Raw genomic sequence first — 11,913 nt, 5'->3', positions numbered from 1 at the left:
GTACCTGGAAGTCAAAATTGCAGCTTCCAGATGGGAAAGGCCAAAGCACAAAGCCATCACCACAGCATTCACCCAAAGCCCCCGCAGGGCAGCTCCCAGGCCGGTGGATCAATAGCAATTTCGGGTGCTGGGGGGAGCCATCTAAGTAACTGACCGGGATGAGAACCGGCTGCTTCCCGGTCCTTGGGGAAGCACACGCACCATCCACTTAGTGCTGGAGCCTGGCCATTCTCTGGGCACTCCCATTCCTCCCCCATGCCTCCTCCTCCTGCTGCTGAGGCCTGCTCCTGCCTCTTCCACCAGCTCCTCCTGTTCGGAGCGCTCCTGGGAGGATGGAGGCTGCAGGGCCACCCCCGGCCAGGAAATGCTTTCAGGAGGCCCTGGAGAAGCTTTTCCCTCGCCTCTGCTTCCTCTGCTCCCTGGTGACCTATGCGCTACTGGGTGCTGCCCTCTTCTCGGCCATCGAGGGCGGCCAGAACCTGGGGCCAAATGACCCAGAGTTTGAGGAGTTCTTGGAGGAGCTCTGTGGCATCTTGAAATGCAACAGGACAGGTAGGTGGCTCACGGGGGCGGGGGGGGGGTAGGGGGGCTTTCTCTGTGGGTGGAGGCAGCCCCCAGAGCCCAGAGGGCTGTCTTGCAGGAGGCTGGGGTGGGGGGTCTGGGAGCCCTCAGCTTGTCCTCCCCATCCCTGTGTGGGACCTTAGGCAAATGACTTCTCTCTGAGCCTCAGTTTTCTCCTCCGTAAAATAGGGAAAGCAATAGCCTGTTAGTGTTACTATGAAGAATGTAGGGAAAGCACTGAGCACCCAGTTCGTGCTCTGGAAAGACCAGCTCCCTTGCCCTTGCCTCAGTTCCCAGCCCCACCCGGACCGGCAGGCTCCGGGAAGGATGGATAGCCGGGCATTTGGTGAGGTTGGTTGAGGGATGTGGGTGACGAGATTTGGGGCTGGGGGTCCCTAGGCTGGTCCTCCAAATTATGCCTGCCCGGCCCCTGACTCAGTTTATAGGAACTAGGATTCAAGGGACAATCAAACTGGGCTTGGCCCCCCAGGAGGAACTGCCTGGCCCCCTTCTCTCCCACTTCCAGTTCCCAATGGCCTTTTCTACTGTTGGACTCAGGGGAGAGGAATTGGTAACTTGGGGGCCCGGTTTCGGTCCTGGGTGCTCCCCCAACTTGCTGTGTGATCTGAGGAGAGCTGTTGCCCTCTCTGGGTCTCAGTGTGCCAGACAGCAGGGACCCACAGTCTCAGGGCTGCCAATCATAGGGACCCTGTGGGAAGCAGATAAAGGTCGTGAAGTCTCTTGAAGGGCACGAGGCACTTTACCTGTGTCCTTACTGCGTTTCATTTGTCTTTGGTCACTTATTACTGCTCTGCCTTGTTCCCCAAAGCTTGCAAATATGTATTTAACAGAGCAAAATAAAAATATAGAGTCAGTAAATAAAAGACAAAGGAAAAACAGCCTCCAGGAGTGAGGGGAAGGATGCCCCTGCTGTGACAGGTAGGTCCAGCGGGGCTGTTCACGGCTCCTCCCATGGGCCCGACCTTGCTTCTCGAGTGGGTTCTTTCAGCTGAGGCTGACGGGAGGCTGGTCCCAGGAGGCAGAGTGTCTCCTCTGTGGAGGGTCCCACTCCTTCTCTCTGCATCTGGTCCAGACAGACACACGCCCCTCCGCCATCGCCACCGCCCGGACTCCGCACCATTCCAGGCTCAGAGCTTCCCAAACCCGGCCACACATCAGAATCATCCAGCGTCTGAAATACACATTTGTAGGCTCTTCTCCAAACCCACTTAATCGGGATTTCCAGAGCTGGGCCGGGAATCTTCTAAAGTTTCCCGGGTGATTCTGACGTACAGAATACAATGGGAATACAGCACTGGTCCAACCCCATTTTGTTTTTGTTTTTTAAGTCCTCTCTACACCCAACGTGGGGCTTGAACTCAGGGCCCTGAGATCAAGAGTCACGTGCTCTTCTGACTGAGCCGGCCAGGCGCCCCTCCAGCCCCATGTGGTACTGATTTTTGTTGGAGATTAAAGTGCTCCCGAAGCGCCCCCCCCCCCATGCCGAGCGCGCTTGTGCGTTATCGCACTTAATCCTCATGCCAGCCCCGGGCGCCTGTGTGGATTGACCCCTTTCACAGATTAGGAAACCGAGGCTCTGGGAGTTAAGCGACTGGCCAAGGTCGCAAACTACAGAGTGGAGCGGAGGATTCCACCCCAGGCATTTAGACCCCAGAGCTCTCCTTTCATGGCCCTGTCATGCTGCCTTCCCGATGGGGAAACAGGCTGGGGATGGAGCGTCTTGTCCATGGCTGCGGGAGCTGCTCAGGGTCAGAGCTGGGTCTAGAATGCCTGGACTCCCAGGTCGGCGCCCTTTCACATGAGTAGTGAACCCCCCGCTGCGTGCCAGAGTTTCAAGGTGGTTCTAAGGTCCCAAAGCCCACTGGCCACCCAGGCCAAAGGAACTATTTGGGAACCTCCCTGAGGAACCAGGGCCCCAATCCTGCTCTCTTGGCCCTGGGTCAGATGTTTTGAAAGCCAAGACTTCCCAGAAATCCTCAGACGCCTCGGTGCCCACAGATCCCAGTACGAGTAGCAAATGCCATCAGGCTTAATGACCTCCGGAGTGGGGATGGTTTCTATCTGTATAAGAGCTTGCATTTCATAAGACCCATTTTACTTTCAATTCTCAAGAAGCCTGGGAGAGAGACTGAGCAGAAGTAGAATGCCCCTTTGCAAAGTGAAAGACACGGAGGTTCAGAAATTTCAGGAAGCCCCCTCAGGCCACACAGCAATCCCGTGGCTGAGCTTGGGCCGGACCCCCATGGGCCCCTTCCTGGGGGGCTCCTCTCACGTGGTCTCGTCATCTCCGCGGGCACTAAATGCAGGAACTAAGTGCCGAGACGGGCAAAAGCAGAACCAGGTTATGGCGTTAAGGGGCCACGAGGCAGGGGGTGTGCCGGTCCCTGGGGAAGACCCCTGCACACGGTGGGACCTGTCTTGAGCAAAACCCTCTCCTTCACTCTGGTCCTCTTTCCCCAGTTGAGGAAGGCAGGAAACGGGACCTTGGGGCGCTGCTGCAGAAGGTGAAGCCCCACTGGTTTAGCAGGTTTGCAGACTGGTCCTTTCTGAGCTCGCTCTTTTTTTGCTGCACCGTCATCAGCACTGTGGGTAAGTCCGAGGGCAAGGGCAGGCCTGGGAGAGATGCATGGGGGAGAGAGAGGGAGAAGGGGAGGCTGGGGCCCCTTGGTGGGGCGGTGGAATGTTGGGTTCACTTGGTCATGAAATGGTGAGGAAGGGCTGCCCTGTGCTGGGTCCGGCCGTGGCTCCCTGTGGGGCGGATACAGTGGTGGGCAGGACGGTGTGGGCTCCTAAGGTGGGAGCTCCTGCTGCTGGGAATTTGGAGAGTGCCCTTCCTTCTGATGGGTGCAGCCCCTTGCCCAGGTGCAGGCCCCAGGGAGCAAGGTGTGGGATGCCTTTCAGCCCCCTCCTGCCCCTTGGCTGAATGTTCTTGTACGAAACACCTCATGCCAATGTCCGGGCTCCTGGGCAACCGAATGCGGTCGGCATGTGATGTATTCGGGGTATTGTGGGAGCGCAGAGTAGGGGCAGCTGCTCCAGGCTTGGGGGTGGTCCAGGAGGCAATACTTAAGTGGTAAGAACATTTTAAAGACTCCCGGGAGGGGATGACAGCCATGCTGAGTCGGAGAGTCACCAGTGTGGGGGAAGGAGGGTGTGAAGAGGGTGCTGCAGGCCCGGGGAGGACAAAGGCCCAGTAGCAGAAGGAATGGCAGGCATTGAAAGAGGGGACAGTCCACGAGAAGGTCCTGCAAGCTGGGCTAAGGAGGTTGGGTTTATCCTGTGGGCAGTGGGGAATGTCTAGAGGGTTTTAAGCAAGGGAAGAACACAGTAGCTCAGCATTCCAGAAAGATCACCCCAGCTGTAGCATGGAGGGGACCAGAGAGGGTAAGACTGGCAGCAGGGAGAGCAGTAGGGGGGTTTCTGCGGCAGCCTGTATGAGTGAGGATGGCAATGGCCTCATCCTGGACAGTGGTCACAAGGACAGAGAGGAGGGGTGGTTGAAGACTTTGCAGGCAAATCTTCAGGGATTGGATGCCTGGGGAAGAGGAAGACACCACAGTCTCCAGCTTTGCTGAGTGGGGCCAGCAGGCTGTGGGGAAGGTGGTGAGGATGCTGGGCCTGGGGATAGAAGTGATGATTCAGGGCCAGTCAAGGTCAAGCCTCGAGTGGAGCGTGTCAGGGGAGACACCCAGCACAGCCGGCAATGTGGGTCTGTGGCTCAGGGCGGGGCTGGGGAGCTGGGTTTCAGAGTCAACAGCATATAGATGGCAATGGACTCCGGGGGAAGGGAGGGAACACCGAAGGGGGGGGCGTGGTGTGGGGAGGGGGTACGGTGTACCAGAGCAGGACTGGGAGCACCAACAGTCAGGTGAGGGAGGAGGAAGGGCTGCGGTGGTGATGGGAACTAACAGTTACCCTCGGGGCTGTACCAAGCTGCCTCCTTAAAACTCAGAGAGGTCTTTTGAATCAGGTGGGGGAGCCTGAGCCCAGAGAGATGCTGTCAGGGGCCAAGGGCACACAGTGAGTAGAGCTGGTGCCCACGAACAGGCCTTGAGACCCCAGGTCCAGTGTTCTTTCCCCAGAGTAGCCTGCCAGCCTTGCAGGTCTGTGGGATGCTGCAGGGACCCTGCCCAGCCCTGCCCAGGGAGCCCCAGGGGGAGCCTGCTTGTGCCTGGGGGGCAGGGGCAGCTCAGATTCCCAGAGAGACCTTGTGTCTGGCTGGAGTTGATGCCAGTGCCTAGAAGGAAAGGCACTGGGAGAGAAGGAGCCAGCCTTACCCCGTTCCCTGCACTTCCTTTACGTGCGTCTTCCACCCCCAAACAAAGCAAAGATTCTGGAGTAACGTGGCCCTTCTGAGCCTCATTCCCTCATCTGTAACGCCTCCCAGGCCTGCCTTTCAGATCAGTGTGAGGATAAATGTAAGTGCCAGCCAGGATCCGCTCAGCTGCCACTAAAGGGAAATCCAACCCAACTGGCTCCAACTGCAAGGAAAACGTGTTCCCTCTGGAGTAAGAAGCCCAGTGGAGACAGCTCTGGGGCTGGTAGACGTGCAGCTCAGCCATGGCATTGAGTGTCAGGTTCTCCCCCATCCTGCTCAGCAGGTCACCAACGTCCACTCCCATTGCTGCGTCACTGGATCTCATAGACTGAGAAAGGGCCGGCCATCGCCTCCCTCCAAAAACTCTTCCTAGACACCTCCCACGCCTAAGCTAGTCCTGGCAAGGGGATGAGATTCCCAGAATGACTTAGACCAATTGGATCTATCCCTAAATCAGGTGGGGGAGCAGGGGTACCCCAGGAAAGATGAAGGAACCGTTGCTGGGGGAAGAACCCAGGGTCTGTGGCAACAGGCTTTGTGTCCAAGAGCGCCCCCACATGGCTTCTTTCAGAGCCGGTCTCTTCCCCTTACCTCGATGCTACAGGCAGGGAGGGACCAGAAAGGGGCAGAAAGAGCACCGCGGACCGCTGCGCTCCTGAGCCCTTACCAGCACTGGGGATGGTGCACGCAGGCTTTATATGCGTGATCTTATCTAATCCGCATGACAGGACAACCTACGGGTAGGCGCTGTGGCATTTAGCAGCGAGCTGAGGCTCAGGGGAGGGAGGTCACTGCCAGCAAGGCAGGGGCAGGGTACAGCTGGCCTTTCCAGGGCAACCCGCAGCTCAGTGGAGCAACAGTGACAGGGAAGCAGCAGCCCCAAGGAAGATAGTGGAGACGAGCAAAGGGGTTCAGTTTGTTTTCCTTTTCCTCCAGAACTTCAGGGGATTGAGCTAACCAGGCTTTCTGGGCTGGCACTGTGGGCGTCTGGAGCTATATGATTCTTCGTGGTGGGGGCTGTCCTGCGCATTGTAGGATGATTAGTCGCTTCCCTGGCCTCCACCCACCCGATGCCCCCACCTCTTCCCCTGCTGTCTCCTCATTGCTAAATGTCCCCCGGGGGGCGGGGCAAAATTGCGCCCGTTGAGAACTGATCGAATGCGGTGGTCCCTGGACCCGTTAGCACGCATGAGCATCACCTGAGAACTTGTTAGAAGAGAGAATTCATTCTCAGACCCCATCCTAGACCCACTGAGCCAGAAACTATGGACATGGGGCCCAGAAATCTGTATTTAACAAGCTCTCCAGGTGATCCCGATGCGCACTGAAGTTTGCGAAGCTCTGACCCGGGGCGAGGGTTCTCAGCCCTGGCTGCACATTGCAATCATCGGGCTATCTTTTAGAAACTCCCAAGCCTGGACCCCGTGGCAATCCAGTCAGAGTCTCTAGGGACAAACCCAGGCCTCGGTATTTTTCAGAGCCCTCCAGGTGATTCTAATGGGAGTGCAGGCTGTGAACCACTGATCTAATGGAAATGCATTATCTTGGTCTAAATCCCAAGAAAGCGATGCTACTATCAAATCAATTAGGACATCATGCTGTCCAGTAATTACAAGTGGAAGAGGATGTCGGGGAGGTTCTCCGCTGCCTGTAATCAATAACAGTGTTCGAAGTGCTTCCTGCCTTACATCTCTGGGTCACCCTTAATGTACCTGGCTTTGATGAAAAAGGGACACCTGGCAGGTGTGAGGTTGGTCAATCCCCAGTCATTTCCAATTGGGTCAGTCCCCTTGGATTAGAAAGTAAAGTGCATGGGGACGCCTGGGTGACTCAGTCTGTTAAGCTTTGGACTCTTGATCTCAGCTCAGGTCTTGATCTCAGGGTCATGAGTTCAAGCCCCACATGGGGCTCCATGCTAGGCATGGAGCCTACTTAAAAAAAAAGGAAGAAAGTAAAGTGCATGGGCTATTAGATACTCACAGCCTAAGTGGAGTGAACTGACCGTATTGGAATATATGAATACATTATAAGAAATGATAGGATTTTCTGTTATGCATTTCAGCATTCAGTAATTGGTGCAGTTTATACAGTTTCCTTCACAGGGGTCATGTGCGCTCTGAGGTTTGCTTCCTTGATGCATCTTCTGGAATATGGCACATCTCCTAGAGTCTAAACGTGTTCTACCCAGAGGGAGCCACCTCCAGCTTAAATCCACTAAATTCACCTTTGCCAAGGAGAACCCTGGGGTGGCAGGTGGACAGAGGAAGTCTTCAGGTAAGGGGTGCACATCCTTGTCAGCTTTGAGCTGTGCCACCCCAGACAGGTCACCTGACTTCCCTGTTCCTTGTCCATTAAATGCGGTAATAATGGTGGTTGCCGGCATTAGGGATTTGGCTATGCAGGGAATTTTCACTCTAAAAGGTACTTTATTCTAGAAATGGGATGTTCTTTTCTTTAAACTAGATCTGACCCTGGGCCCCTGTCCTGGAAGCTGAGAGGTTTCCACTGTGGAGCCTCTCCTGACTTGCCTGAGGGTGCACAAGAACCCAGGGGGCTTATCCACTATCTAGAAAACAGGGTGGTCCCCATCTCTGGGCCCTCGCGGCCACTGCTGACCTCCTAAGGACTGATGGCCCCTGACCAGCTTTGGCACAGGAATCTTTGCTGATACCCAGGGCCCGGGCTCCCCCAGGACTCCCTCTCTGAGCTCCTGCTCCTCCAGGAGAAGCTCCAGCTGCCCTCCTCTCTCATCTCCCCTGCTCCAGAGAATCTGTCCACACCTCCCTTCATGGCTGGAGTGACCAGCTGCCCCTGGGACTGCCACCATTCTAGCACAGAAAGTCAGGAGCTCTGGGAAACCCCTCAGCCCTAGGCAAACTGGGCAGATGGTCATCCCCCCCCTCCCGGGTCACCTTCCCTCTAAGTCCCCACCTTCACCTTCATCTCCTCAGCCTGGACAGGGTGCAGAGGTCACTTCTGCAACCTCCTCTCCTTGAGGGGAGGGCTGGAGCTGCTGGAGACCCTCAGAGAACAGGGAAGGGAAACAGAGGCATTTGGAACCCTTGGCACTGTCTCAGCAAGTCCTGCCCCAGGGAACAAACCTGGGTTTCCGATGGGAAGGTTAGCCAATGCGGGCTCCATTCCTGTCCCCTGGTGCATACGTACACCTGTCGGGTCCTCGCCACCTCCTGCGGGTGGTGGAGAGCTCCGCTCAAGGCCTTGCTTCCTTCTCAACTAGAAGTCCCAGAGGACAGGACCTCTGCTTGTTTCTCATTCTACCCACAAGTGCCTGGCATAAAGTAGGTGCTCAATAAATGCGAATCCAGGATGGGCGCCTTCGTTCTAATGGCTCATGGAACAGTCTGCTCCTTTATGTGCGGTTACTGAGCTCCATCTGCCACAGCGGACTCACCAGGGTAGTTATTTGATTCATGTCTGCCTCTCCCATTACAGCAGAAGCTCAGCGAGGTTGGAGACCTCACCACTGTGTCCCCAGTGCATGCAGTTAGCGCTCAATATGCACATACGCTATGAATGCACATTCAGATTTAACTGCCCCTGCCACCAAATGGTGCCTCGTGGAATCAGCTGAGGGTGGCGTGGCGTGCTCTGGGATAGATGCCAGCTGATGAGACCCTTTGTGGTTCCCGGCCCTCTCCCAGGACCCTGGTGAGGGTGGGCCACCTGAACACGTGTGTGTTCCTGGAAGGCAGAGCCTGAGACCAGACTCGGCCACAGGGAGCTGGAGCCCTGGAGGAGGCTGGGGCTTAGCCAGCCGAGCAAGTGCCTTCAAATCAATTTACATAATTGGCCTAGGTTTTCCTGTATTAATCATCCTTTATGACATCAAAAATTAAACATAGGCATTTAATACAAAAGCTTTTCCCTCATTTTGTTGCAGTCACTGAGCTCGCTCACTCCAGAAGATCCAGCTACCTGGGCTGTGGGGTTTGACGTCTCTCTGCTCCTGCCCTGCTGTAGACAGGAGGGTCACGGATGGGGTGATGGAAGGACGGGGGCTCCTGAAGAGCACAGAAGCCTCAGTGCCCCTCCCTTTGCTTGGCTGACTGGTTCTTGCGGATTGCAAGGTCCCACCTCCTTGGTGCTCCTGGCCCGGTGGGGATGTGCTGGTGTGGCAGCTGGGTGGGTCTAGGGGTTTGATCGCCGACTCTACTCTTTATCACTGAGTGCTCTTGGCCGGGTTGCTCCATTTCTCTGCTTCAGTTTCCCCACCTGTGAATGGTGATAACAATGTCTGCCTCTGCAGGTGGGTCAATACCAGCCCACAGTGAGCGCGACCGGAAGCTAGTATCAGCCTGGGGGCGGGGACGCCAGCATTCCTCAGCTGCCCCCTATGGGTCAGGCCCTGGTCTCATGTCATCCTTCAGGCTGGTCGGGATACAAAGCAGGGATTGCCACCCTATTTTACAGACAAAAAAACTGGAAAATATGAGCCAAAGTCACGTAACGTTCTAGTAAGTGGCAGAGCTGGGATTCGAACTCAGGTTGGTAAGATTCGAGATGCTGGGATCCTCACCACTTCACGAGCATTTGTGAATGTGTGTGTCTAACCTGCTAAACCACAACGGCTCGGAGGGCAGCAACGGTATTTCATTCCTTCCATCCTCCCGCTGTCGCTCTTACTGTGCACACGCTGTACACCGTTGGCACATACTAACGGCCTGTTACAGAGGGACGGATAAACCGAGAGGGCCAGACATCCCGGGGAGGACAAGGGTGGCTTCTTAAAAACAGGTGCCTTTGTGGCAGATGAAGGGGGAGGTGGGTGTGATGGCAAAGCCGTCGCCGCCGCCTCTCCCCTGCATTCATCCTGCCGTGTGGACGCTTAGGAATGGCCGCAGCAAAATGAAAAGCGATCAGCTCAGTTCCAGACATGCTTGTCCCCTGCCTGGGGCATCTTGGGTCAAAGATCTGGACATGGATAGCTTCTTATCCTAAAGGGAAGCTGAGTTTCACCTCTCTCTCCTCCCACCAAAGCGAGCCCAAGGCCAGATGGCGGATGAATGCTTTAAGATGAATATTTTCAAACGCATTGTGTAAACCATGATACCAAGAAGGAGAAGTGACAGAAGGTCTCTTTAAAGCTTTTTTGGGGGGCAGGGGGAAGAGCAGACAACCACCCTGGGCTCTGTCCTCTTTTTCAGGTTACGGCCACATCTACCCCGTCACCCGGCTCGGCAAATACCTGTGCATGCTCTATGCCCTCTTTGGCATCCCCCTGATGTTCCTCGTCCTCACGGACATGGGTGACATCCTGGCCACCATCCTGTCCACGTCTTACAATCGGCTCCAAAAACTCCCGTTCTTCCTGCCTCCCCTTCGTGCGTGGTGCTCCCGCCTGCTCTGCAGAAGGCCGGCCACCATGCCTGCGGGCGAAGCTGTCCCGAGGATCAACATAGATGCCCAAGAGCTTCCGGGCTCCAAACCCGGCCCGTGTCCCTCCACCCCCAGCAGCAACACGGATCTGTTCGAGAGACTTCTTGCACGAGAGAAGCAGAACACGCTGCACCCGCCCCCGCGGGCCGTGGAGAGGAGTAACTCATGTCCCGAGCTGTCGGGGAGACTCTCCTACTCGGTCATCAGCAATCTGGATCAGGTGGGACGGCAGGTGGAGAAGCTGGACGTGCCCCTGCCGGTCATCGCCCTCCTTGTGTTCGCCTACATTTCCTGTGCGGCCGCCATCCTCCCCATCTGGGAGAAGAAGCTGGACTTCGAGAACGCCTTCTACTTCTGTTTCGTCACACTGACCACCATTGGGTTCGGGGACACCGTTTTAGAGCACCCCCACTTCTTCTTGTTCTTCTCCGTTTATATCATCATCGGGATGGAGATCGTGTGCATTGCTTTCAAGTTGGTGCAAAACAGGCTGATTCACATCTACAAAAATCTCATGCTGTTCTTTGCGAAAGGGGTATTTTACCACCCGGTTAAAAAGTGAAATCTCCACCATCTCTTGTGTGACAGACGCCAGCTGAGCTGGTTTCCTCGCGTTGTCTTTTGGGGTCCAGGGACGTTGGAACTGGTGTCCCTGCAGCCTGTCCCCTGAGACCTTGGGGCACAGAGACAAATCCAGCATGAGGGCTGATTTTGGTCCTGAGGCCCAGCAGAAACGTGGCCAATGACTTTCATATCAAGACGTTATACCGAAACTCTCACCATCCTCCAAAGCCCAGTTAATTGGAGCCCCATCTTCACTTTTCAAACGTTCCACTTAATGTAGATGAAAGCACCTTACGAATGTCCTAGCTTTTCTTGAGTCACCAGAAAAAAATTACCTTTGCTCTTGCAATTTGTGCTTTCAGCTCAGTTAACATCTTCCCGAGCTGCTCCTGTTCAGCCTCGATGAAACAGAGCGACTCTGAACAGCCTGTTTTCTTGAATGGCTTCACGGATCTGTGCAAGATCAGCCCGATCCCAGCCCACGCGCAATACACGAGGCCAGGGTGGGATTGTCACCTGTGTTCCTGGGGGCCTGGGATATTCTGAGTGCCAGATTCTGTGTAGACCAGTGTTCTCACTAAGGTGGACGGCTGGCACCTCCTGAATGAGCAGATGTGTGCAGATGTTCATGCCCGGGCGGATGGTTGCTACGGGAGAGGGTTGGCGCTCAGGGCGGGATACGCTCCTGAGCTGTTCCTGATTGAGTTGGCACGTGAATGAGCTGGGCTGTGTGGCAGGTGCTGTAGGTGCCCCACTCTTATGCCCTGGGACTCCACCTTCCTTTGCCTGCGGACCGTCTCTAGTCACTAAAGCATGGGCATGTGTGCGGCAGGCTAGAAGTGCCCAGGGGTGAGCGCTCCCGGGCGTACCCCTCCATCAACAGCTGACAGGAGCAGGCGGATGGTGGTGTCCGACTGCTTGGCCCTCCCACGGGCTGACTCTGGGTCGGATCCAACACTGTCTCCCCGAGGTCCCCAGTGGAATGGAGCCATAGTTGCTCACCTCCATCAGCTGTCTTGGCCTCCTTCATCTCAGTTTCATTTCTTCCCTCC

The 11,913-nt window shown here is 55.8% G+C and overlaps 1 protein-coding gene across 1 annotated transcript; it reads left to right on the top strand.

The window, feature by feature from the left end:
• The first annotated feature begins 332 nt into the window (after positions 1-332).
• Positions 333-10,859, top strand: KCNK18 (potassium two pore domain channel subfamily K member 18). The gene is made up of 3 exons (XM_040624536.1): positions 333-552; positions 3,043-3,171; positions 10,066-10,859. The coding sequence occupies exons 1-3, from the start codon at positions 333-335 to the stop codon at positions 10,857-10,859; spliced, it is 1,143 nt and encodes a 380-aa protein (XP_040480470.1).
• The last annotated feature ends 1,054 nt before the right edge of the window (positions 10,860-11,913 follow it).

The sequence above is a fragment of the Ursus maritimus genome, unplaced genomic scaffold, assembly GCF_017311325.1.
Source record: "Ursus maritimus isolate PB19 unplaced genomic scaffold, ASM1731132v1 scaffold_7, whole genome shotgun sequence".
In the NCBI taxonomy this organism is placed as follows: Eukaryota; Metazoa; Chordata; class Mammalia; order Carnivora; family Ursidae; genus Ursus; species Ursus maritimus.
The sequence above is the reverse complement of the archived record's forward strand: the minus strand, read 5'-3'. Positions and strand labels throughout refer to the sequence as shown.